This window comes from Hippopotamus amphibius, chromosome 16 (assembly GCF_030028045.1).
Source record: "Hippopotamus amphibius kiboko isolate mHipAmp2 chromosome 16, mHipAmp2.hap2, whole genome shotgun sequence".
NCBI lineage: Eukaryota > Metazoa > Chordata > Mammalia > Artiodactyla > Hippopotamidae > Hippopotamus > Hippopotamus amphibius.
In genome coordinates, this window is record NC_080201.1 from 28,321,239 (window position 1) to 28,346,668 (window position 25,430).

Genomic DNA, 25,430 nt, shown 5'->3' on the forward strand with positions numbered 1-25,430 from the left:
GTCTTTGCATCTGCCCGTCTCTCTCCTTTTGTTTTCTTTCTTTGTGTCGGTTTATCTGTGAATTCTTTCTCTCGCTCTCTCTCTCCATCTCTATCTCTGTATCTCTACTTCTACCTCTACTGTCTCTGCCTCTTTTTTGTTTCCTACTGAGGAAACCAGTGGTTTCGAAACCAGGCCCGGCCACTGGAAGTGACCAACACCGCTGTGTCTGGCTTGAGGCACTCCCCCGGCTCAGGGTCCTGTCCGGCTAGTGCCAAACTCACACATCTGTCTAGTCGGCCAACAAATATTTATTCAGGGCCTGTCAAACATGCCAGGCTCGGGCTGGGCTGAACCCGTGAGCCAGCGAAGCTGTCAGAGTACCCACCTGCTCTATAGGAGCTCAGAATCCGGACGACGTGCCCCACCCCGTCTCTCTGCTCAGCTCAGCCCGGCCCCCCCCACGCTGGCTCCTCAGCCCTCAGGTGTGCCGAGCCCTGGACCGTATGCCCTCCATCCCCACCAAGACAGCAGGTCAGAGGTCCGGCCACCGCGGGGCAGTCCAGACGGGGGACCAGGGGGCTTGCTCAAAAGGCATCCCACCCACTGAGTAAGTGGCGTTCGTTGACATTCAGTGTCCCCAACACTCGGAGGGCTGCCAGCCCCCCGAACGGTAGGGGTTCTTCCGTGAGGATGGGCCCTGGTGAGAGTGGCTGAGACCAGGGCCAGGCTGGGTGGGAAGACCAATCCCTCCCCCCCCCCCCGACAAGCAAACCTCCGGTCCACACCTAGCCCTGTGCCTGAGGGGACGGTGGCTCTGGGTATCCCCTCAGGTACAGGCAGGCAGAGGGTGGAGCTGCGGGAGGGCCGTGACAAGGGGAAGGAAGGAAGGGGAGCGGCTGGGGGCCCCTTCAAGAGGCCAGCCAACGGCAGACTTCCTTGTTTGGGTTCAGGCCCTTTCTGAGACCAGAGGCCGTCTTGCTCTGAAGGCAGGGGGTGGGCCTGGGGCGGGGTGAGGGTGTCGCTCTGTGCCGGCGGGGGTCTCAGGATTATGGGGACTTGAGACGGCTGCCATCCTGGATTTGTGAACACTCCCACCCATCGGGGTAACTGGATAAGACCTTTGAGGCCACATGGTCCAACCTGGTTCCCATCCCCTTGCTCTCCAGTCACATCGTTCAGAGAAGGGTGCGGAGGCCCTGAAGGAGGCAGGGAGCACCCCTTCCCCCCCACCAAGGTCACACAGCCGATCAGAGCTGAGTCCAGAGCACAGGGCCGGCCCCGGCCTGGCCGTCCGGCAGCCCGCTATTCGTGAGACACGGTGTGGGCCTGGTCAGCCCGGGCAGTGCCGGAAGACGAGGCCAGGGTGCTCCGGCTTGGGGAGTAGAGAACGATGAACCAGCAGAAGATGAAGACACCTGTCAGGGAGGAGAGGGCCTCCGTGAGCCTGACCCTGCTGCCAGCTCCCATGCGGCCAGCCAGCCTTTCTGCCCTGGGGGCCTTGGGAGAGCGTTGGATATTTAAAATCAACGCTTGATTAAGCAAGTCTGAGTAGAATCCTGTTTCTTGTCATCTACGCCCTCCCCCAAAGCCCCCCAGCACCCCCTGGTGCAGGTGAGGCATCCTGCCCCCTCCCTGGCCCAGGAGCCTCACCTTGCAGAGACGTGAGCAGGGCAAAGACATAGGTGGCGGACAGACCCAGGGGCGTGAGGATGGCCAGTGCCCAGGCCACGCCCACCAGGCTGGAGAGGCCCAGCAGGGTGAGGACTCCTTTCCAGTGCTGCCCCCTCTCCTTGCCTGCCCTGGCACTTGGCATCGTGAAGATCTTCCAGGCCACCAGGCCCAGGACCACGGCGCTGAAGAGGAAGGTGATGAGGAAGTAGCCGTGGACGGTGACGTAGAGGGCAGAGCTGGCAGTTTTCTCACGGAACCAGCACCTGGAGGAGGTGGATGGCCATCGGGACCGGGGGAGGTCCCCTGAGAGCAAGCCCCGGACTGTCTCCCCTGCCTGATCCTCCCTGACCAGGAAGACGCCTCCCTCCATCTCCACCCAGCCATCCCCCGCTCTCCCGAGGGAGGGGCTGTCCCGAGGCTCCAGGCTGCTGTCTCTTTAGACCAGTCAGTGCGAAAGGCCAATTCTGTTCCAAAGACATGTATCGTTCGCCCCACATTATGTTGTTAAAAAAAATTGAATCAATTACCACCTTTTTAAAAGTGAAAGCTTTGGCATAAACATCCAGATTTCTTTTCTTTTCTTTTTTTCCTTTTGGCCAAGCTGCACAGCTTATGGGATGTTAGTTCCCTGACCAGGGTTTGAACCCAGGCCCCAGAAGTGAAAGCACCAAGTCCTAACCACTGGACCACCAGGGAATTCCCTAAACATCCAGATTGCTGCCTCTCTGATAAAACCATACAGCTGGCAGCTCTGTGGATGCCCTCCTGAGGGACAGCAAGCAGCTGCCCATTAGATCGGCATGTGACTGCCAGTCTGTGGCCGTGCCCTCCCAGGCCAATGTATGCTCTCATGTTACCTGCCCAGCCCCTGGCGCCCTGCATTTGAGGCCGTGGGGACAGGACCAAGGCCCCACCAGCTCTTCTTAGCACAGAACCACAGAATTCAGGCAGGTGCCCTGGGAGTGGCTCAGCTCAGCCCCACTGCTCCCTGCACTGCAGGGGTGAAAGGCCCAAAAGAGCATGTGGGTCAGGCCCCCATCGTACAGATGAGGAGACCGAGGCTCTGGGAGGGGACGGGCTTGCCCAAGGTCACACAGCAACTCAAAGGCAGAGTCTAGCTAGAACCAGGGCTGCTGCAAATATTGGGCAGGTTGTGTCCTGCACAAGGGCACCTGGCTGGGGGTCAGGTGGGGGCTGAAATCCAGCTCCACTCACCAGGCTGAGCAGCTGGCATGGCAGGTCAGAGGCACTGGGGGGTTACCTTTCAAAATTTTCCCAAAGTGCTATATAGGCTGGTGGTGACCCAGGTTAGAGCAAGGCATCCTGCCTCCTGGTCCAGTTCTCTCTCCTTCGCAGCCCCCTCTCTCATTGTACTTCCTCTTTCCAGGCCTCAGTTTACCCCTCCAGGCCATGAGCTAGCTGGATCTGAGCACCATTTGCCTTGCCTGACTTGTCTCCCTTCCCAGGATTCCCTCCTCTCCCCACCTCCTTCTGGCCCTAATTTGTGCCCCCAGGGCCCTGAGATCACCCCGGTGCCCACAGCCACCACTCACAGCTCCAGCGTGATGATGTTCTTCTGGTCACGGATGGCATAGGGGCCGTAGCTGTTGGCACTCCCAGTGGCAATGACTATTAGGGCAGGCAGGCCTGGGGGCGAGGGGAGGAGGAGGTATGGCATTGCCAGGGCTCCCTTAGCACGTCCTCCTCCAAATCCCCCTCCAGCTCTGAGCCAATCAGAGAGAGAGCTGCCTGTTCCCTCCCCAGGCTGGTCCGCTCCCTGCCTCTTCCCGAGCCAGGCATCCCCTCTGCCTGGCCAGGCGGCACGTACCCCAGCCCACGAGGCTCAGCTTCAGGAAGTAGTGCCCGAAGTAGGTGTTAAGGACCTTGATGACGAGCAGGTAGAGGTGGAAGGCTTCCAGGGCCATCCAGGTGAAGGCACAGAGCAGGAAATAGTGGAAGACGGCCCCTCGGGCCCAGCAGGCAGCATCTGACCCCTTCAGGCCAAGCCCCACATTGATGAAGAAGACCAGGTTCAGGAGAAACAAGCTGACACTCAGGGCCACGTGGATCTTGGGGGCGTCTTCGGACTTGAACCTCTGCCGAGAGAACCTGGGGCAAGCAGGGCCAGTGAGAGGCTGCAAGGGGGCACCCAGGCCACTGCACCCAACTGCCTCTGTTCCACCGCTGCCGGCAACTGGAGTGTGAGAACCCTTGGGTTCAGGTCTCATGACCTGTGTGTTCTGGATCCTGCTGTCTTCGTCCCTTGCCTCCATGCTGGAACCAAACTGCATAATTTGCAATCCACTGGATGCATTCTTCTCTTCCACACCTCCCAGGCTTTGCCGATGCTCTTCCCTCTGTTTTCAATGCCTTTCCCTGCTCCACCTTCAAAATCCCCCTTGAGTGTTTCCTTCTGGAAAGGCTGTCTCTGAATGCCACTTATCCCAGGCTTATTTGGAAGTTTCCCAGCAGCAAGCTCAGTGTAACTCCCCACCCGGCTTTGACCGGGGGCCTAGCACAATAAAGCAGGAGGAGCCCCTGCGTGGTTGAGTGAGTGCACGGACAGGGCACGGATGTACGAGCCTAGAACTTAGTAGGGGGGTGAGGCTTAGAGAGGAAGAGGGACTCAGAGTCACAGAGCAGGACAGGGCCTCCAGGCTCCCAGCCCAGGGCTTCTTCCCAGGGCTCACTGCCCCCTCTGCAGAGTGCCCACTGCGAACTCCCAGCACATCAGCTCCCAAAGGACTCTCACTGGAGCGATGGGAGCTCAGGGCTGCCTGGAGGGGGCATGAGGGACAATGTCCACCTCACCTGAGATGCCAGGCCCCACCCTTGGAGTTTTGACAATTCCTCCCCGTGCTCCAAGCCCGTCTCACAGGGTCCAGCAGAGCAGCCAGCTGGCAAGTCAGGCTCAGCTTGTCGGGGATGGAGGCAGTGTCCTGGGGCAGCGCTTGGGGGTTGGGGGCAGGGGCGGCAGACTCACAGTCTGGTCTGAGATGGAGTGGGTGGGGATGGTGGGGGCCTCAGCCCCGGGCCAGACAGCGCCAGCACGTGGAAGAGGGCAGTGAGAGGGCCCCAGACTGGGAGTCAGGAGACCAAAGGCTGCTCCTGGCCAGTCATGGGTCAGGAGGCCAGGTGTGGGACTGCTCCCACAGGCCCCTTCAGGCTGGCAGTTCCTGAGGTCCCTCAGCCATGGCCAGGGCCCGGGAGAGCCTGGGCACAGGCTGCAGCAGCCTCTGCTGTTTCTGCTCCTCCTTCTTCCAGAAACAGTCCCAGGTTTCCCTGAGGAGCACCTTTCCCCACACTCAGCCAGGTACTCTCAAACCCAAGGGCAGGCACATGACCTGGCCTGACCAATCAGTGCACTCCATCCCTTCACCACAGTGGCCTATGCAGTCATGTGCACATGGTCCAAGTTAGACCTGTATAAGTCAACTCTGATATACATGGGATAAAAACACCTAGACACACACACACACACACACACACACACAGGGCATGCACAGGGTCAGCCTCCTTGGGGTATGACCTCTGTAGGGCCCTGCACTCAGAAGGGCCATGTGCTTGTTTCAATGCTCTGCTGTCACCATCTTAAAATTCTTTATAATTTTTGAACAGAGGCTACATGGTTTCACGTTGGACTGGGCCCTACAAATGATATAGCCAGTCCTGTGTGGGTGTGTGAATGTGCACACACACACACACACACATATATGTACATACACACAATTGAATGTATGTGAAAAATGGTGAAAACTGAATGAGCTCCATCTTCTTGTTAGCAGTGCTGTACCAATGTCAGTTTCCTGGTGTTATATTGTATCGCAGTTACAGAAAATGTCGTCACTGAGGAAAGCTGGATAAAAGAAACGTGGGACTCTAGCTACTATTTTTGCAACTTCCTATTAGTCTATAATTATTTCAAAATAAAGTTTTTTTTAGAGGCTTCAATTCTGGGGCTTAGTTTAGAATATTAGCTGACCAGGCAGCTAAGAAGCTATGATGCAAGCCTGGGGTTCCCCAAGACCCCTGAGTATGGAGAAGCTGTCTGACATGACTGACAAAGGAGAAAGCAAAGTTGTGAGAATCAGGGGGACACCAAGTCCTGGGGACATCTTTTGAACCCCTGGATCCAACATCACCTGAAGGCAGATCACCTTGGATTTTTCAATTCTGTGAACCACACCTTACCTATTATGTTTAAGCCAATTTGAGTTGAGTTTCTGCCACTTGTAAATGAAATAGCCAGACACATTTCAACCTCCAATCCCATTTTATAGATGAGGAAACTGAGGTTTGGAGAAAATATCAGTAAAATGCTGCACGACTAACACTACCCTGCTGGTTGCTACCCAGCCCTGCTGCTGCTCTTGAGGGCAGGAGGGAGATGTGGGGTGGGGATGGGGGTGACCCACCTCAGGACAACGTAGAGGACAAGGGTGAAGGCCAGGAAGATCATGGAGGTTCCACAGCCAGCCTGGGAAATGCGTGTGAGGATCTTCACGGTGACCTGGTCCAAGATTGGCCTCTGCGGGTGATCCCCGAGATGAGGATCCTGTCAATTGGAGGCCAGGCCCACACACCCCAAAGGCCCTGGCCCCTGCCGGGCAGCCCCCTCCCTGGGCCAGGAGCCTTGGCACTTCCACAATTTCTGGGATGAGGAGGGGGCCCTGTTACCAGCAGCAGCGCAAAGAAGGTCAGGTGGTCACAGCGGCAGACGGTGCTGTTGGCTCTGAGCTCCGTGGAGCAGCCCTTGGAGGACCAGTCTCCTGATGACCCTGGCGAGGAGGAGAGGGCGCATCGGGGAGCGGAGGGGAACAGAGGGGAGGGGAGGGCAGGGAAAGGGAAGAGAGGGGTCCAGAGAGGAAAGTAAGAGGGGAGGGGCCCTGCGGTTGGAGTCCTGTCCCCTAAGGAGCCCTCACCCTTCCCCCGTCTTACACAGGGAAGGTCCTCTGGGCCCTACCTTTATTCATATCCCAGAATACACAGCTGAGGGTCACATTCTGAAACAAGAGAGTGGGAGTCAGGGGCGAGGCAGGGGAGGTTGGGAGAGGGGAGAGGAGGGTGGGGCGGGGAGGGGGAGAGGACATCGTGCTCTCGGCACGTGCAAGCTTTAGGTGGAATCAAGGCTCAGCCTGTGGTCACACGGGAAGGTGACGCATTGGATGTCTCCTGGGGCAGCGTGTGGAGGTGTGGATAGGTGTGGGGCTGTGGGTGGAGGGACGCATGTCTGCGGTCACAGGGGAGCGTGTATGTGGGCAGCCGTGTGCATGCGTGTGGGTTTGCCAGGTCCCCTGGGCACCTCTGTGAGCACATGAGCGGAGGGTTGTCTGGGAGGCGTGTGGATCTGCGTGCACAGGGTGGGCACGTGTCTGTGGGCACAACTGTGTGTCTGGCCCTAATGGCTTCCCCCAGGGGCATGTGGGGGTGGGGGTGCAGAGGCCCGTGAGTATCTGTCCGTATGCCCGGGGTGCCTACCCGCATGTCTGCCCCTCAGGAACTGCCAGGCCAGGGTGGGGGACTCACAGGAGGCTGGTGCTGGTGGGAGAAGGTGATCTCCAAAGGTTCAGCCAGCCCAGTGACATTTATACGACCCAAACTCAAGCCCACCACGCGATTGTTCAACACGCTGCTGCCGTCCTCCAGGCTGAGCTGGGGGCCCTGTGGAGGGACAGTGGGGAGGCCAGGCTGCACAAGGGGCTGCCCCAACCCAACCCTGGTGGGGGCTCCTGGAAGCCTCTAGGGCTTGTGGCCCTTGCCTGGAGGGCAAACTCTGGGGCCGGGGGACCAGGGGGCAGGGAGTCATGGGCGACCTTTTTCCTGCTGCTCCCAGTAGTCTGCTCCAGCTGGGCCAGGGCGGGCCCTACACTCCAGGCCAAATGGCCGCAAAGCCAGTACCTGATGGCTCTCCATTGCTGGTCTCCAGGCCTCCTCCACCCTCTTAACTGGAGTTCAGGGTTAGAAGGAGGATCAGCTGGGAAACGAAGGGCAGTGGGTGCCTACAGGTGGGGAGCACCCGCCCACACCAGCACTCAGGGATACACATGTCCCCATGTGAGTGGAGACACACCTCTGGGGACATACCTGGTACACATTTATAAGGGCCTGGGTACACACTTGCTCCTGTGAACATGGTCACACCAGCAGACACGTGATTACATGTGTACCAGGAATAAGAAAGGAGATACACGTTTGTGCATGCACAAGGACACACAGGGGACATGAACACACTTGGGATACCCATACAAGTCCAAGGGCACCAGTGTGGGCAGTCCAAACAGTTGAATGTGAACAACCAGCGTGAACCTGTGGTCCACAGACTCTAGAGACAGGGGTCTGGGGTGACCTCGGCTGCTTTAGGAACACTTTACAGAGGCCCATCACCTCCTCCATCTCCATCGGGTCCCTCAGCAAAGACTCCAGAGATCGCAAGCCTCTCCTCACCTTAAAGATATTCCCTGAACCGATGTCCAAGATGGTTATGGCCAACCGGACCATTGGCCTGCCGCCCTGCAGAGATTCAAAAAGGCTCCTGGGCAGCCGGACTCTGTCGGGGTGCTGGTGCTCGTCCTTTGTCACCTGCTTCGGAATCTGCAACCACAGACCCATCTGCTTCTGTCTTTCCCTAAGGATCCCAGCCCCCAACACAGTTCCTGCCACTCCCCCAGCTGGAAGGAGAAACAGGCACGCCGGGTGGCAGGGTAGCACCGAGGACCGAGAACAGCTCTGAGAGGCAGGACACCTGGGGGCACAGTGCAAGCTCTGCTCTGTTCAGCCTGTGAGCCCCTGGCCAAGTCACAGCCCTTGTGGAGCCTCTGTTTTCCCAAATACGGAGAATGGAGTCAGCAAGGTGCCCGCATGGCCTCCCATCAGGCTGAAAGTGGGCTGTGAAGGGGGAACACCTGGACACGTCAGTTTGCAAGTGTGAGGGGGGGGTCGGTTGTGGTGCTTTTGGCCAGGGTCCTGACCCCCGCTGTGCTGACACAGGTCTATGGTGAGTGTCTGTCTTCTGACTCAGGGGTAAATGGGAAGCAGAAGGCCATCAGGAAGGGAGACAGAGAGGGCAGAAAGGGAAGATACAAGAATTCACATTGAATGTGATATCCACCCCCATCCAACAACAACACATTTTGTAAAAGCTAAGAATGGTCAAAATATAAAAATAAGTTTTACTGGTAGTTGCCAAGAGTGTTTTGTTCATTCTCTGACCTCACTGCTCCCCTGGGGCTGCAGCCTGGTCCTGCCTCAAAAGCATCCCATGGGCATTGGAACAGGGGGAGCTCAGGGTTATAGCTGAGAGCCTCAGCTTTCTGCTTCCCAGTTCAGAACCTTGTCAAAATGACACATGGGTGATTTTCAGAGGCCAGTGCATACCCCACGCAGAGGGCTCAGCTTCAGGGGTGACATGATAAAGGGTTGAGAAAGGCCCTGTCCATCTTCCATCTCCCCTTCTCCAGGCAAACCTAAAATCTCTCAGTGATAGACCACTTTCCTGCTACCCAAACTTCCACCCTTGGCTTTATGCCTTACGGGAGACTGTACGCTTGCTGCACCAAGCATTCCCTGTGAGTTATCTCATTTGCTCCCTCTGATAACCTTGAAAGTGGGCAATACCATCCCCATTTTACAGATGGGGAGACTGAGGCTCAGAAAAATTAATTAATTTCCCCAAGATCACAATAGCTGGTAAGGGGCAGAACTGGGATTTGAATCCAGACCTATGTAAACTCAGAATCTGCCTGTTACCCTTCACGGTACCTCTACCAGTGACTTTCCCTGGTTTCTAATGTGTCCCCTGGTGGAAGAGCTCATGGGAACCTCAGACTTTGGAGAAGCCTTTGAGCTCACTCTACAGATGAGGACTCAGGGGCCCAGAGAGGGCAGGGGATTTCCTGGAGGACACCTAGTCAGGTGGTGGGAAGTCCAGGACTAGAACCCTGACTCTCTTCTCAGTGATCTCCAAAGGTCTCATCCTAGCACCCTGGGTAATCTGTTACCAGGATCCACTCATCCAATTAAGTCACCAGCACCCATTAGCCAGGTGGCAGAGAACTACCAAACAGGACATGGGAAGGATAACTGTTGATGGGCACCAAGCTCAGACCATGACTCTCTCAGAAAAATAGGCCTGAGGAAAGTATGACCAGAACCAGCCAATGGGGATGGGGGAAGCCTTCACCTGAGAGGGGGTCAGAGAAAAGTGCAGGTCTTCTGAGATGTTGGTGCTGATGTTCTTGACAAGAGCCGTCAAAAAAGACATATTCACTGTCTCCACCAGAATGTCCTCCACTAGATGGATCTCATATTTCAGCCAGTAGCTACAAGAGAAGATAGGGTCTTGAAGGCTGGGACACCCACTCACCTGGTCCACTCACCTGGATGACGGGAGGAGAGAGAACATGGGCAGCGATCCTCAGGCTCCTGGTATAGGAGGGGTGACCCAGAATACCAAAGGGAAGACCCTGGGATGCTGCAGGAGGAGACGGGTGGCACAGGAGCAATTCATGCTGGTTCTGAGGGATTCCAGCCAGGGGCCCCTCTGAGTATTTTATGTGTTTCTCTTTTTTGCAACAAAATACATTACAATATAAAGTCTGGCATTTTAACCATTTTAAAGTGTGCAATTCGGTGGCATTAAATACATTCACAACGTGAGAAACCATCTTTGCTATCTAGTTCCAGAACATGTCCATCACCCCAAAAGGAAACCCTGAACCCATCAAGCAATTACTCTTTCCCCAGCCTCTGGCAACCACTAATTTGCCTCTTCTGGATATTTCATGCAAATGGAACTTTATGATATCTGGTCTTTTGTATCTGGCTTCTTTCACTTTGCGTGTTTTCAAGGTTAACCTATGTTGTAGCATGTGTAAGTATTTCATTCCTTTTTATGGATGAGTAATATTCCTTTGTACGCATATATCACATTTTGTTATTGCATTTATCCATTGGTGGGCATTTGGATTGTTTCCACTTTTTGGCTATTGTGAATAGAGCTCTTGTATTCACATAGAAGTTTTTGCTTGAAGACTCATTTTTAATTCTTTTGGGTGGATACCTAGGAGAAGAATTGCTGGTGATTCTATGTTTAACTTCTTGAGGAACTGTTAAACTGTTTTCCATAGCAGCTGCACCATTTTATATTCCCATGACCAATGTATAAGGGTTTCGGTTTGTCCAGATTCTTGCCAACACTTGATATTTTTCACTTTGTTTTGTTTCACTTGCAATTATAGCCATCCTAATGGGTGTGAAGTGGTTTCCCACTGCGGTTTTAATTTGCATTTCTCTAGTGACTAATGATATCAAGCACTTTTACATGTGCTTATTGGTCTGTGTAAATCTTCTTGGAGAAATTCTTCTGAGTCTTTGAAACGGTGGGATGGTCACTGTGTGGTGTGAGGGCTAACTCCCATTTATTGAGTGCTAAGTGAACGTTGGGAATTCAGCCTCTGAAGACTTAGCGGTATGCGAACTGACTTATGGGAACTGAGCTGGTGTTGGAAACACATAGAACGCAAATTCACTTGCCATTTGTTTTACCGCAGCCCCCTTGCGGTGGGCTGGAACGCTAGGGTGAGGCAAGCCTCCCCTCCCACGCCTGCGCCTGTCCTGCTGCTCTCCATGGTACTGAAACTTCTCTGTGACCAGAGTTCCTTTACCTAAGCCTGGGGTCCTAAGACATGCTGCCCACCTCCTAAAAGCAATTTTAAACAGGTGAAGGCTGAGGTAGCAATGCGATAGAAGGGGAGCAAGAGCAGACAGAGCCAGATTAAGGCTATTAGAAAGGAATAGCTATGGAGGGCTTGCCAGGAAGGCAAAAGGGAGGCTTTCATCTTGACATCATTTTTTTTTTTTTTTTTTTTTTGGCACAAGGGCTTAGTTGCTCCGCGGCATGTGGAATCTTCCTGGAGCTGGGATCGAACCCGTGACCTCTGCATTGGCAGGCGGATTCTTAACCACTGCGCCACCTAGGAAGCCTGACATCATTTTTTGAACAGTCATGGTAACCAAGGACTAAAACTCCAAGGAAACCACAGGAAAAAACTCCAAGGAAACCACAGGAAAAAAAATATTGTAAAATATAAAGAATAAACCATGCAAATATGTGCAAATGAGCTTGGATGGTTCAGGCAATTAGAATATCCAACCAGAAACAATGGGATGAGGTTGTCCAAATCCATTGATTACGCTACACCAATTGATACTAATTTTTATTTGTCTTTCAAAAATCTGTGTAAACAAAGGAATATCATGATTTCTATAGTTACCTAATAAAATAGAGAATTGTATTTCACAATACATGTAGTTTGCCTCATGAACTGAAAAAAATTCCTTGGCCTTACAAAACAGCCCATGAATTTACTTTCTTGAGGGAAGATTTCCCTGATCTGGTTTTCAGAGCACTTTAAAAATTTGTTTTAGTTGTGAAAATTAACATATATTTAAAAAGTCTAAAGCATAGATGTACAGCTGAATTTTTAATTATAAAGTTGACACCCATTTAAGGATCATCTTCTTTGTCTGATGATAATTCAGCTACTCAGGTATCTTTTGGTTCATGTTTGCATGATACATTTTTCCATTGTAAATGGTGTGAGGTTCAACAATGTGTCTTTTACCTTGGAGGGGATCTCTTGATGTTCTCTAGTCCTCTGAATGTTCAGGAGACTTACTGAGGTGATGGGACCCTGAATTCTTGTGGAGTTTGTCTCCTACCCTCTCATTCACATATGTCTTCCTAAGGCATCTTCACCACTTGCCACTTTCTGCTAATCAGATCTAATCACCCTAATGTTGTCAATACAGTGGACTTTGTAGAATGTCAAGATAAATGAGATCTCTGTGAACTATCTTATGACAGCGATGAGACTTGATGTGGCCCTGAGGGAACACTGTGGCTGTATATTGTTGGCTTTGCCAAGTAAAAGGAAACTCTTCTGGCAGTCCTTGAAAAAAATGGTATGGAGAAAAAAACCTTAGCCATGTAATAGCTGCATACCAATTGCGAGGGGCTGTGTTGATTTCTTTGTGTAAACATACTCATCCAGGACAGCAGCTGCAATGAGACTCACCACCTGATTAAGTTTATGACAGTCCATAGTCATTCTCCAAGATCCACTTGACTTCTGATGAGATAAATGGAGTTAATAGGTATCACCTTCATTCCTGCTTCTTTCAAGTCTTTCATGATGGCATTAATCTCTACATTTCCCATTTTGTTTCTGGTTTACTATCTTAATGGGAAGAAGACATTCCAGGAGCTTGTATTTACCCTTTCAATGAAATGCCCTCCCACATGCAATTCAATGAAGAAACATAGCCTTTTTGATAAATAGTGCCAAAATGATTAGATATCCACATGCAAAATGATAGTAATAATACACAGTTAGACATTTACCCCACACTGCACACAGGAAATGAACTCCAAATGCAAAATGAACTTAATTATAGGAGCTAAAACTGTACACTTAGAGGAAAAGTTTTGTAATCTTGGGCTAGATGAATATTTCTTTGATACATTTTAAATTTGTTTGATTTTATAGAAATTAAATGCTTTTGATCTTCAAAAGACATTGTTAGGAAAATGAAAAGACAAAACATATGTTTTGGGAGAAAATGCAAATTTGTATTTGCAAATCATATGTCTGATAAAAGACTTGTATCCAGATTATATAAAGAATTCTTAAAACTCAATAATAAGAAGACAAACAACCCAATTTTTAAAAAGAGGGGAAGATCTGAATAATCATTTCACCAAAGAAAATACACAAATGGATAATAAGCACATGAAAAGGTACTCAGTATCATCAGTCATTTGTCAAATGCAAATTAAATCCACAGTGAAATACCACCCACACTCAATGGAATGGCTATAACCAAAAATACTGACAATATTGCAAAAATGTATTGAAACTACAGCCCTTTGATACTGCTGATGGGAAAGCAAATGATATAGCCACTTTGAGAACCAGTCTGGCAGTTTTTTATAAAGCTAAACATATACTTACTATATATACCAGTAATTCTATTCCTAGCTATTTACCCCAAAGAAATGAAAACATATGTCTACAAAGACTTGAATTCAGATGTTCATGGCAGCATTACTCATAATAACCCCAAACTGGAAACAATCCCAATGTTTATCAATTGGTGAATAAATAAACAGGAAGTATGTCCACACAATAGAATATTACTCAACAACAAAAAGGAACAAATTATTGATACATGCTAAAATACAAATATAACCCCAAAATATGACAAGTGAAGGAAGCCAGACTCCAAAGACAAACATGTTTTATTGTATGGTTCTCATAGGTAAAAGGCCCAGAAAAGGCAAATCTATAGAGTAGAAATCAGATCAGTGGTTGACTGTCGCTAGGTATGGGAGCAGGATGGACTGTGAAAAGATACAAGGGTACTTTTGGGGGTGTTGGGAGTGTTCTAAAATAATTGTAACAATGGTTCCACACACTGCGTAAATATATCACAATATATGTGTAGGTATGTAAGTTGTAACTTAATAAAGCTATCAAAATTAATAAAAACAAACAAGATATCACTGTATACTTTCCAGAATGGCTAAAGTTAAAACGACTCAAGTATCACAAGGATATAGGATAACTCAAACTCTCACACATTGCTGGTGGGAGTGTAAATGGATACAGTCACCATGTCAGTGCGTATCAAAATTCATCATGTTAAAAAATGTTCATGGAATAAGCACTTCCCAGAACCCCTGCTGCCAGTGCCCCTGTCTCCTCGGTGAGCCACAGCTGCCCCCCATCTCTGCAGGCAGCCCTCCAACACCAGCAGACCCGCAAAATCCTGTCTGCCTGTGAGAAGAACCCTACAGATGCCTACCAGCTTAATTATGACATGCACAATCCTTTTGACATCTGTGCTGCATCTTATCGGCCCATCTACCGTGGAAAGCCAGTGGAGAAATGCACACTCAGTGGGGCCTGCTATTCCCCTGAGTTCAAGGGTCAAATCTGCAGGGTCACTACAGTGACAGAGATTGGCAAAGATGTGATTGGTTTAAGGATCAGCCCTCTGCAGTTTCGCTAAGGCCCCCTTTGTGTGCGCAGGGTCAAGCACCATGTTTTCCCGCAGAGTTAGTCTGTATATCCTTCTGACTCCTTCTTCCTCAACTACCCTTCATAGTATTGAGGTTTAGCACTCCCTGCCCTAAAATCTAATGTCCTTTTCTCTTCTATGACTAATCAAAATAGCTAAACCTGACTTTTTTTTTTTTTTTTTCCCTTCTGAGGACCTCTCATCTCTAGGTGACTGCAGTTGTGGTCACAATTGGCCTTGCCTTCCTAGCTTGTATCTTTCAAACAACATTTGTGATGAACATTTGTGTAGTAAATTGCTTCCATATTTATCCCTTCCCTCCTCACCACCTTTGTGTCCTTTTTGTTAGAAGGAAACGAGATGTAATAAATAAGATAGCATCTTCTACTCAGTCATAGCAAGTTCTTGGCCATTCCCATTTTCCCTGGGCATTTAAATTCCTAGGCAGATACCCTCTGCGTGCCCAGAAATTTAAAGTCTGAGAAGAAACTATTTGGTTGTCCAGAAACGCACATCGCTTTTTATTGATTTGTTCTTTGCAAAGATTGTTCTTGTATTTTGTTTCTCACACTAAATAAAGTAAATTTCTAAGAGAAAAAAAAATAAAAAAATAAAAAATGTTCATGGCAGCTTCATTCATCATAGCCCCTGTTATGGACTGAATGTTTGTGCCCCTGCCCCATCGAATTCGTGTGTTGAAATCCTAACCCCCAATGCGATAGTATTAGGAAGTGGGGACCATGGGGGGTCATTCGCTAATTAGAGTAGAACCCTCTGATGGGTTTAGTACCCTTACAAAAGAGACCCCAGTGAGCACTCTCATCCTTCTTTCTGCCATGTGAAGATACAAGAAGTCTGCAGTCTGCAATCCAGAAGAGAGTCCTCACCAGAACCCGACCCTGATTTTGGACTTCCAGTCTAAATACATTTCTGTGTCTTCAAACCACCCAGTCTATGGTACTTTGTTACAGCAGCCTGCACTGACTAAGATAGCCCCAAACCAGAAACGGTGGAAGTGCTCATCAACAGTACATGTAGAAGAGATAAGCAATAATGGTATATTAATAGTGTGGAATACTATAGGGCAACAACGAGGACAAATAACTCATAGACTAAAGAAACCAACCAACCAACCAAAAACAAAAAACAGTGGACTCTCAGGCATACTGATGAGAGAAAGAAGCCAGACACAAAAGAGTATGCACTGCGTAGTTCTATTTATAGAAAGTTTGAGAACGGCAAAAATCAATGCAATCTATAACAGAGGTTAAAATAATGGTTACCATGATGGGGTGCTATTGACTGGGAAGGAGCATGAGGGACCCCTCTGTGAGGCTAGAAAAGTTTTATAGCTTAATGTGGGTGGTAGCTAAAGGATGCATATATAAATATGTAAATTTTTATTGATTTGTATGGTTAACATGTGTGTATTTTGCTGTTGTAAGTATATGTATTATACATATGTATGTGTGTATATATACATGTGTGTATATATATATATATATATATATATATATATATATAAAAATACCTCAAAATAGATTTTCTTGGGGAAAAACTCAAGCTTTGGACTTCTGTTTCTGAGTAGGGTGGAGTTGTTTGTGATAGAGCAATGCTCTTGCTGAGAACAAATAGAAAAGCTAGATGTAATATAAAAATAATTTGTTTAAAGGCATCAGAGAACTACTAAAGCAGAGAGGGGCTAAAATTCTGCAGATGGAGAATCATAGAGAAATGAGCTGAAAATCTGCAGTTGCTTTTTTTCCCCCGGGGACCTGTCCTCATTCTAAGCATGGACAAAAGGCTGCGAATCTGAGCTTCCTGGATAAAGGTCACTGCTGGTCATAAAAAAGGCCCCACTGGTCACAATATGAATGAACCTCAAAAACGTGCTAAGTGAAGAAAGCCACATGCAAAAGGCAACATGTTGTATGTTCTCCTTATATAAAACGCCCAGAAAAGGCAAATCTATAGAGTGGCAAGCAGGTCGGTGGTTGACCGTGGCTGGGTTTGGATGGCAAACAGGCATAAGAGCACTTTGTCAAGTACAAACAGGGCATTTGGTGGTCTTAGTGGTGGTGTTGGGGTAGGGAGGGTGAAGAAATAAACCTGGGCACTCGAAGGGTCTCAAATTTACAGCTGATTTCTCCTCCAGACATTTTTCAGATTTCTGAGACTGTAGTCTGAGAGGCATCAGCTAAGTCGAAAACTCTGCAAAGTAGTGTTTTCCAAGGTCTTTTACTTTCTTTTAGTGGATCATAGAGACAAACGTGAAAGAGAAGCGGTAAATCTTTGAGAAGAAAACATCAGAAGAGTATTTTCATGATCCCAGGGCTGCAGACATTTCTTAAATAAGACTCCAAAGCATTAACTATGAAGTAAAAATCTCGTATATTACACTACATTAAAATTAAGAATGTCCGTAGTCAAAAGACAACACTAAGAGAATGGAGAGGCAACCCACAATGAAGGAGAATATATTCAAGTGTAGCTATTTGCAAGGACATGTATCCAGAACATATAAAGAACCCTTAAAAATCACTCAGAAAAATTCAAACAACCCCATAGAACAACAAGCCAAAGACTTAAAAGGCCATTTCACAAAGAGGATATCAAAATGTCCAATAAATATATGGAAGAAGTTAAACTTCCATGGTCATCAGGGAAATATAATTAAAATCACTATATGATACACTACAAACCTGCCAGAGTGGCTAAAATGAAAAAGCAGACAAAACCAAGTATTGACAAGGATGTGAAACAACTAGACCTATCATATACAGATTGTGGGAGTGAAATATGATTCAAGAACTTTGGAAAACTGTTAGGTAGATTCTATTAAAGCTAATCACATGCCTGCCCTGTGACCCACCAATTTCACTCCTAGGAAAACACCTTACAGAAATACATACCTCACCAAAATACACAAACAAGAATATTTATAGTAACACTCTTTGTATTAGCCAGAAACTGGACACCGCCCAAATATCCATCAACATAGCAGAATAGACAAATAAGGCATGTGATATATTTACATCGATCTATATCTATTCATATCTATCTATCTATCATCTATCATCTATCTATCTACGAGGGTGAGTCAAAAATTATCTGCACTCTGGCTGTAGAATTTACAGAAGTTTTAACACAACCAGAGTGCAGATAATTTTTGACTCACTCGCCTATCTGTCTATCTATCTAAAGAAATATACCAAAATGAAAATAATGATTCTCTGGATAGTAAGAAGGGGAATTTTCCATTTTCCTTCTTTTAGCTACTTTCTAAATATTTTATGAAGAATAAAATTACTTTTAAAATGAGAAAAAGTCATTAAAATAAAGAACACTCAAATTTATTGAGTTCCTACAATTTTGCTAATAACATTCCCATGCATTATCTCCTTTAATCTCAACAACCACTCCAGGAGGAAGGTGTAGGAGAGAGAACAAAGGCTTTGGAATAGTAGTAAAATGACAGCGCTGGTAAGATAATGATAACAGCTATCGTGTCTGAATTATGTATTTAATCTTTGCAGTAATTCTACAAGTCAGGTGTTATTTCAGCTCCATTTTACAGATGAGGAAACTGAAAGTTAACCTGTCCAAAGTCCAATTCCACTTTTGAGCACTGGTGGTCTCTGACCCTAGTCTGTATTACTGTACACCTCGCCTACTGCACTCCAGACCTAGGTTCGTGTTTGACTTTGCTATCTACCTGCTGTGTAACGTGGGCAAGTTGTTTAACCTATGGGAGCCTTAGTTTTCTTATCCGAAAATCGGTTGATAACAGGACCTACCTCATAGGATTGTGAAGATAAAGAAGATAACTTGGTTAAGTGATAGAGTTGGGCACTGAGTCCACATCTTCTGATCTCAGAGCCCCTACTTTTCCTGAGGTGCTTAAGTTCTCCACAAGACAGCACAAAGAGGAGCCTCCTGAACAGCTGCTTGGGGATCAGAAGCTCCTGGAGCAGCTGCAGGTAGGGATGGGAGAGTTTTCAGGCCACTGAAGTGATGGCATTCAACCAGATTGCTGTCCTAACACCAAGTCTGAGAACATGAACTTTTCATTCATTTTTTCCAACAAATATGTATTGGGTGCATACGAGCCTGTCCTGATTACCCTAGAAGAGTATGGGTAACTTTGGAAAGGAGAGGAGGGGAGAAAGGCAAAGATCTTTCTGAAGGTGACTCTTGGAGATGTTGTATTCTAAACCCTTTCCTCTCCCTCAATCCAGTATCTCTTGGTCTCTTGGTCAGTCTCTTGATCTCACTGATTCTACATCATTCAGTGTCTCTGATCCATCCCTCCTATCCAGGTACACCTGATCCATCCCTCCTATCCAGTGCCAATTGGTGGTGGTGGTGGTTCAGCCCTCACTCTTACCCAGACCACCACGGGTGCTTCCTACTTGTCGTGTCTCTTGTCACATCACCACCTCGTATCCTTCCCTGAAGCCTGAGCAATCTTTCTAAAATGCAAAGTTGACTATGCTCTTCCTCTATTTAAAGTATGCCATTGCCCTGCCCCCTCCCACATTGGCATAGCTTACACAACCCTTCACACTTTGGTCCCTGCTTATGTTTCCAATCCTGTCCCCCCGCCCCGTTCCCCCCACCATTGTTGCCTCCATCCCCAGCACTTTACTCTTTCACAGTTCAAAGTTTTCCCGAATACTCCCCGAAGTTCTGCTCTTTGTATCCCCTAACATTGCTTGAGTCAATTGGAAAGCTCCTATGCAGCCTTCAAAGCCCTTTCATGGGTGGCCTCCTCTATGAAGCCTTGGCAGATGTCCCTCCTTTGAGCTAACCTGGTGCCTTGTCTACCTGTATGATCGCACTCTAGAGTCACCATCATTTGGGCCCATGTCTGTTCCTCCACAACTCCCAGTGACAGAGACAGGGGCTAATTCACCTCTGCATCCCCTGGATCATAGGGTCTTGGCGGTCAGGGAGAAGGCGGTACTGATAGCTCCATGCCTTCCGAACAGCCCCCCTACCCCACCCCTTCTAGAGCCCCAGATTTCTGCTCCAGCTCAGAGGGCCCTTTACCTCTGCAACTTTTCCAGATTGCAAGATTCATTCCCCAACTGTGTACACTTTGAGAAGCACTTAGCAGTGTCGTTAACTCCGAAGTTGTCAAACCGTTTCTCATTGACGATCCCCTTGCAGGGTTGTCTTGACTCCTCCCGTTTGGAACTTCCCCGACCTAAGGGAGGGATGCAAAGTGTGAATGGGCTGCATGGGGAGGGGCCACGAGGGCAATGGGTAGGGGAGTTTCGCCTCCAGAGTCTGGTGGTGTGGACCGGAAACCCAGCTCCACCCATCCACACCGTGTGAACTTGAGCTGGACTCATAGCCTCCCCAGACCTTGGTTTCCAAGGTGAAAGCAGATACTACCCCCTCACCCCCATCTCACAGGGCCAGTGGGATGCTTTGGGGAAAGTGTGTGCCAAAGGCTTGGCACGTGGCTCTGTAGATAAAAGGTTTCATGTTAGTGTAAGTACCCTTTACTGCCTCCTCCAGGAGGCCTGCCTGGCTTTTTGCAGTTGTTCCTCATCGGACTTCCAAAGCCCTTGCAACTGTGGCTCATGGTGTAACCCTTAGACGTGGTCTATTTTGGCCTGCCTCATTCTCCCACATTCCCAGTACAACCCTCGTGGCTCCCTCCTGGGGTGGGTGGAGAATACAGCAGGATGAGGCTCCCTGGAGCAGAGGGACTGAGCAAGGTCACCAGCTAGTTGGAGGCTCCAGGACCAGAGATGAGCTTTCAGGACTCCTAGTTCAGTTCCCTTTCACTTGGAATAAGGGATGGAGTGGGAGCTTTGGGTCCCTTATTAGCTGTGTGACCTCAGGTAAGTTACTTAAACTCTCTGATACTCAATCTCATCAGCCAAGTGGGGCTAATACCTTCCTTGCAAATCGTAGGGAGGATTAGTGGTCATATGCATTAAGGACATAGCTCACCGGAGGTGTTCAAAGAGTCAGTATTATTTATTCCAGGAGGTGAGAAATGCATGGTAAAACTGTTTGTATATTTATGTATTTACATTGGATGGAAGGTTGTGTCTATATATCTACCTATCTCCTACCAAAAATAATACAGAACAGAGTTTTTAAAAACATAAACTGTACACAAGGACATAAAATGAAAAGTAAAAGTCCCTGCAGCTCCCAGGTCACACTCCAGAGTTCACCACCTGTAATAGATTATTGCACAACTTTCCAGGAAATTTCTATGCATATGCAAGTATTTTATGTAAATCATTTGAAAATTTACATGAATGAGTCAGCAATATATCTGGAAGAGCTTTCTATGTCAGCACACATACTGATCCATCTCATTCTTTATATACTTGCGAACTATTTCAGTATACGGCTGTTGCAAGGCTTTTTCAATTGGTTCCCTGTTGGTGAACATGTAGGGGGTTTTTGTTGTGTTTGGTACTGTTTTGAATAATGCTACTTACATCTTTGTCAGCTTCTGTTAAGAATTCACAGGAAACATTCCTATCCTTGGAATTTCTGTATCAAAATGTAGGAGCTTGTAAAAATCGCTAGGTCTTACTGAATTTCCTTCTTAAAGGGGCTGCACCTACTTACACTCTCACCAAAAGTGGGCAAGGGTGACTTTACCCACACGCTTCAGTTCTAGACTTTACCGTATTTTCAAATCTTTGGCAGTTTGAGGGGTAAAATTGAATGTCACTTTAATTTAAGAAGGAGTTTGAGCATCTATATGTATGTCTTTTTCCTTTATGGGGTGTGGGGGTGGGGCTGGATCTTGACAACCCACACCTTTATGTTTCCGACTGGCCCACCAGGAGCTGTAGGTGAGGTGGGCAGGGAGACATTTACTTTTCATGTTTTCACACCCTTCTCCAGTGTTTGATTTTTAAAAAAAAAATATGCACAATATTACTTTCACATTCAATGAAACTAGTTAAATTTTAAAACCATGATAAAATACATGGTAAAGATAATGACAGATCAAAGTTAGGGTAAATGCAGGGTGAAAAAAAATAACGTTTTCAAGTGGATTTTATAATAATTAGATCTACACATGACAATGTTTTAAATAGCTTATAAAGGAACTTTAGTTTTCTGTTAGATTGCAAAGATGTTCGTAACACGTTGTTTACTGGGGAAAAGCACATGGTGGATGAGCGTGTGTATAACACAATCCATGTTTGCTTTTTAAACAAAGGAGGAAGAGAGAGGAAGGGAGGGAAAAAGAGAAAAAGAGAAAGAGGGAGGAAGAGCTGAGGGGAAGAGGAAGGGAGCAGACGGGTGAGGAGAGGAGGGTTGGTGAGGGGAGGAAATTATCGGCTCCAGGGGAGGTACCATCCTCTTTGTAATCCCAGCTCTCTGTATGCCTGAGGGGTTACACAAGGGTGCTGGGTGCAGGGGCCACCTCAGTGGGTGTTAACAGAGCCTCCCTCCTGGACTGCCATGAAATTTCAGGCCATCAGGCTGGTGAAGCTCTAGGCAAGTACCTTGTGCAGAGAAGATTATGAAACATCGTTTTTGCAATTATTGTTAGAAGACGTTAGAAGAAGTGCTTAGCCCAGACAGGGAGAGCCTGAACCAGGCCCGTGTGCCGTGGGCCCCTCCAGGCCCACCCTACTCTTCTCCATCCCGCTCTGCCCCAGAGGTTGGCTTCCAAGGACCACCTCAGTCTGGGTTCCTGTGGGGAGTGGGGAGGGGTGGGGAGGTCAGAGGTCAGAGGGCAGGGCAGCGCTTGCCCCTCCCTGAGGCTCCCCACCAGCGGTTGCTTCTCTCTACCAACAGCCATAACCTCTGGTCCCCTGTGCCAGCCCTGACACGTCCTTGGTAAAGTAGCCCTTTATTAAAGAGTGTTGTCTGCCTCCCTCTGGGCCTTGAACATGCCCTGGACTCCTTTGAAGCACCCCTGTCACTCCACTAGACATGAGTCCCTGGAGGGCAGGGACCACATGGTATATGAACACAGGGCCTGACCCTGCACAGAGGGCTCCATCGGTGCTTCTGGAATGAATGAATGAAAGAACAAGTGAAAGCATAACAACTGCCCAAAAATGTCCACAAAAGGAGCCTTCCCTCTAGATAGAAACCTCTCGGGGCTCCTCACACTGTTTAAAGCCTGAACCAGAGCACCCACATCACCATAGGGTAAACTCCATCACTCGGAGGAGCCTTCGAGGCCCAACCAGAAAATTACAACTTTTGTGATGGGCCCAGGGTCCTTATGAGACCGAGCGAGAGCCACTGTTGATTATGAAGTTAACGAATCCATCGGGTGTTGTCACCACCCCGCCGAGACAGCACGGCCATTTATTACGCTTTTTTGAGCCATAGACGAAACTTTGCGTTTCTCTGAATCTCCCAACCTTTGAAGAGAGGAGGGTTTTTTGAAGACCCAAGAGGTCGATTGGTATGCCCAAAGCCAAGTGACCCCATGCTGGACACACACGGGGTGGGGGCGGGGGACAGGCACGTAGGCCACTCACGGAACCAAGAGCAAAACAGGAGGAGCCGGCCAGGCTCGGAGGTGGGCGCACGGGGAGGGTGCACCTTCCTCTGCCTCAGGGGTTACCTGCAGTGGCCGGTGAGAGCTGGCCAGGTGGGCCGGGGTGGAGGCGAGCTTCCCTGGGCGGGAGGACAGCAAGGACAAGGCCTGGTGCCCTCAAGCTGCCTCTCTGGACCACCGCACGGGTGTGTGCAAGGCCAGGAGGGAAGGGGGCGGGGAAGAGTCTTGTTCTCGGCTCAGGTGACTGAGGACCGGGGGGGCCATTGTGGGGACAGGGATGGGGACAGGGAGGGGAGCCGGCGTGACAGGGGGAGGGGAGTGGAGGGGGCTGGGGGAGAACAGTGCAGGCCCTGCCCGGCCTCCGTCTCCAAAGGGTCCCAGCCCGCTTCCCAGGGAGCTCAGAGGCCAGCTGGAGAAGAGCTTGTCCCGGGCCCACCCGTGTCCCAGAGCCAGGCCTGTCAGGGAGCCACAGCCCGAGGTACAAAGTGGGGGAGCACCCTCCCTGCCCGCCCCCCATCTCCAGGGCGCTGTGTGGGGAGCAAAGGGGACCTGAGACCAGTGCTGACCAACGTTTATCAGGACGCAGGACGGACCCCGAGGTCAGAGGAGGTGCTGCGGCCGTCGGGGGAGGGGGGGCTCCTCGGAGGACGTGCTCCGGGCACCCCCACTCCCTACCCCGCCCTGTCCCCGACCCTGGGTCTCCCGGGCTTGGCAGGAGGGGGTGCGGAGACAGCTGCTCACCTGAGGCCAGATGCACGAGGAGCAGGACCCCCAGGGCCCCGGGCGTCACCATCCTCGGCCAGCCTCGTCCACGCCGTGTGTCCCTCTGGTCCCGGGCTCCGCTGAGCCGGCCTCCCCGTCTCCGCCGTCCCCACCCTGGTCCCCGCCCCACCAGCTACAGCGTCCACACTTCCTGTGGCCTCGTTCTCACCCTTCCTTCTCCATGGCAGCATCGGTTGGGTTGTGAAAGGTGAGTGTGGGGAACTGGGCAGTGTCTCTGGCCTCACCCCGCCCCCTGACCGCCTGCAGAGGGGACCAGACTCGGCAGGAGCTGCCGGCCCCCCCCCAGGGAGGCTGCTCCCGGGGCCTCATCCGGGTGGGTCTGTGGGGCTGCGGTTCAGCGGCCGCAGAGGTCTCTGCCCCGAGCAGGCCCCTGGGGAGTGACAGGGAGCCCAGGCTTTGGAATCAGGAGCCCTTACCTCAGATCCTCCTTTCACAAGTGGGGGGGGGCCTCTCTGAGCCTCAGTTTCCTCCTCTGTAAAGCGGATACAGCAACGTGGCCGCCTCCTAGGGCTGTGTCAGGGTTTGAGGAGAGCGGACACATGCCAGGCGCGTGGCCCGGCTTTAGGGATGGGGATGCAGACGTGGGGCGTGTTCTCGCGCCCTCCCTCACGCCTGTGATTTGAACAAGACCAGCCTCGAGCCCACGGCTGCGGGGGTCCTGGGAGGAGAGGAGGAGCCGGGCTTGGAGGCTCCAGGGGACCCCCCCCCCCCCCCGCCCCAGCCCCGCAAGCAGACCAAATAACAGGAGAGGCAGGATGGCGGGTGACAGGAGCACGGGCCCTGGTGGTTGGTCAGGCCTGGGCTGACGTCTGTCCCGGCCACTTCCTGGCTGCCTGAGCTGGCGTGAGCTGTCCGCTGCGACGAGTTTCTCACGAGGCACGGGGAGAGCTCATGAGGTGACGCCTGGGGAACTGCTCCGCCAGTCGGCCTGGCCATTATCACCGCCGTCATGACTATCAGTACTGTCCAGTTCTCATCACCATCGCCCAGGTGGTCACCGGCCTCCCAGACAGGAAGTGGGGGCAGCAAACACAGCGGGAGTTCAGTGTGCAGGCAGGGGAAGGGCTGACCGTCAGGCCCCGACTCTGGCGGCCCAAAGGAAGCCATGGGGATGAGGCCAGGGCCCTTGGCACGGTCCTGCGGCTCCTTCAAGTTCAGAAGGCGAAGGGCAGCCCGCCTGGGAAGTACATCGTCACGAGCGTCTGCTCTCAGGGCCACAGGCCAGAGCTGGCGCTGCTCTACCTTGGGGTCTAATGGCCTTGACTGGCCTCTATTTTCCCTTCCGCCCACACGGTGTCCAGACAGGACTCCGTCTCCTGCCAGGCCCAGGCACTTCCTCTGCAGGGAAGGCTGGGAGGGTGAGTGCCCCTCCTCCCACCCAGCAGCCTGACCCGACCTGACCTGC

The 25,430-nt window shown here is 50.1% G+C and overlaps 1 protein-coding gene across 1 annotated transcript; it reads right to left on the reverse strand.

Moving 5' to 3' along the window:
* Positions 1-343: 343 nt before the first annotated feature.
* Positions 344-24,035, reverse strand: ADGRG3 (adhesion G protein-coupled receptor G3). Its single transcript, XM_057710831.1, has 14 exons — positions 23,984-24,035; positions 23,287-23,361; positions 22,361-22,420; positions 19,786-19,942; positions 9,833-9,971; positions 8,098-8,244; positions 7,180-7,314; positions 6,617-6,656; positions 6,331-6,431; positions 6,069-6,181; positions 3,482-3,762; positions 3,207-3,300; positions 1,633-1,916; positions 344-1,397 (listed from the first exon to the last, which is right to left on the reverse strand). The coding sequence occupies exons 1-14, from the start codon at positions 24,033-24,035 to the stop codon at positions 1,285-1,287; spliced, it is 1,791 nt and encodes a 596-aa protein (XP_057566814.1). The 3' UTR covers positions 344-1,284.
* Between the last annotated feature and the right edge of the window lie 1,395 nt (positions 24,036-25,430).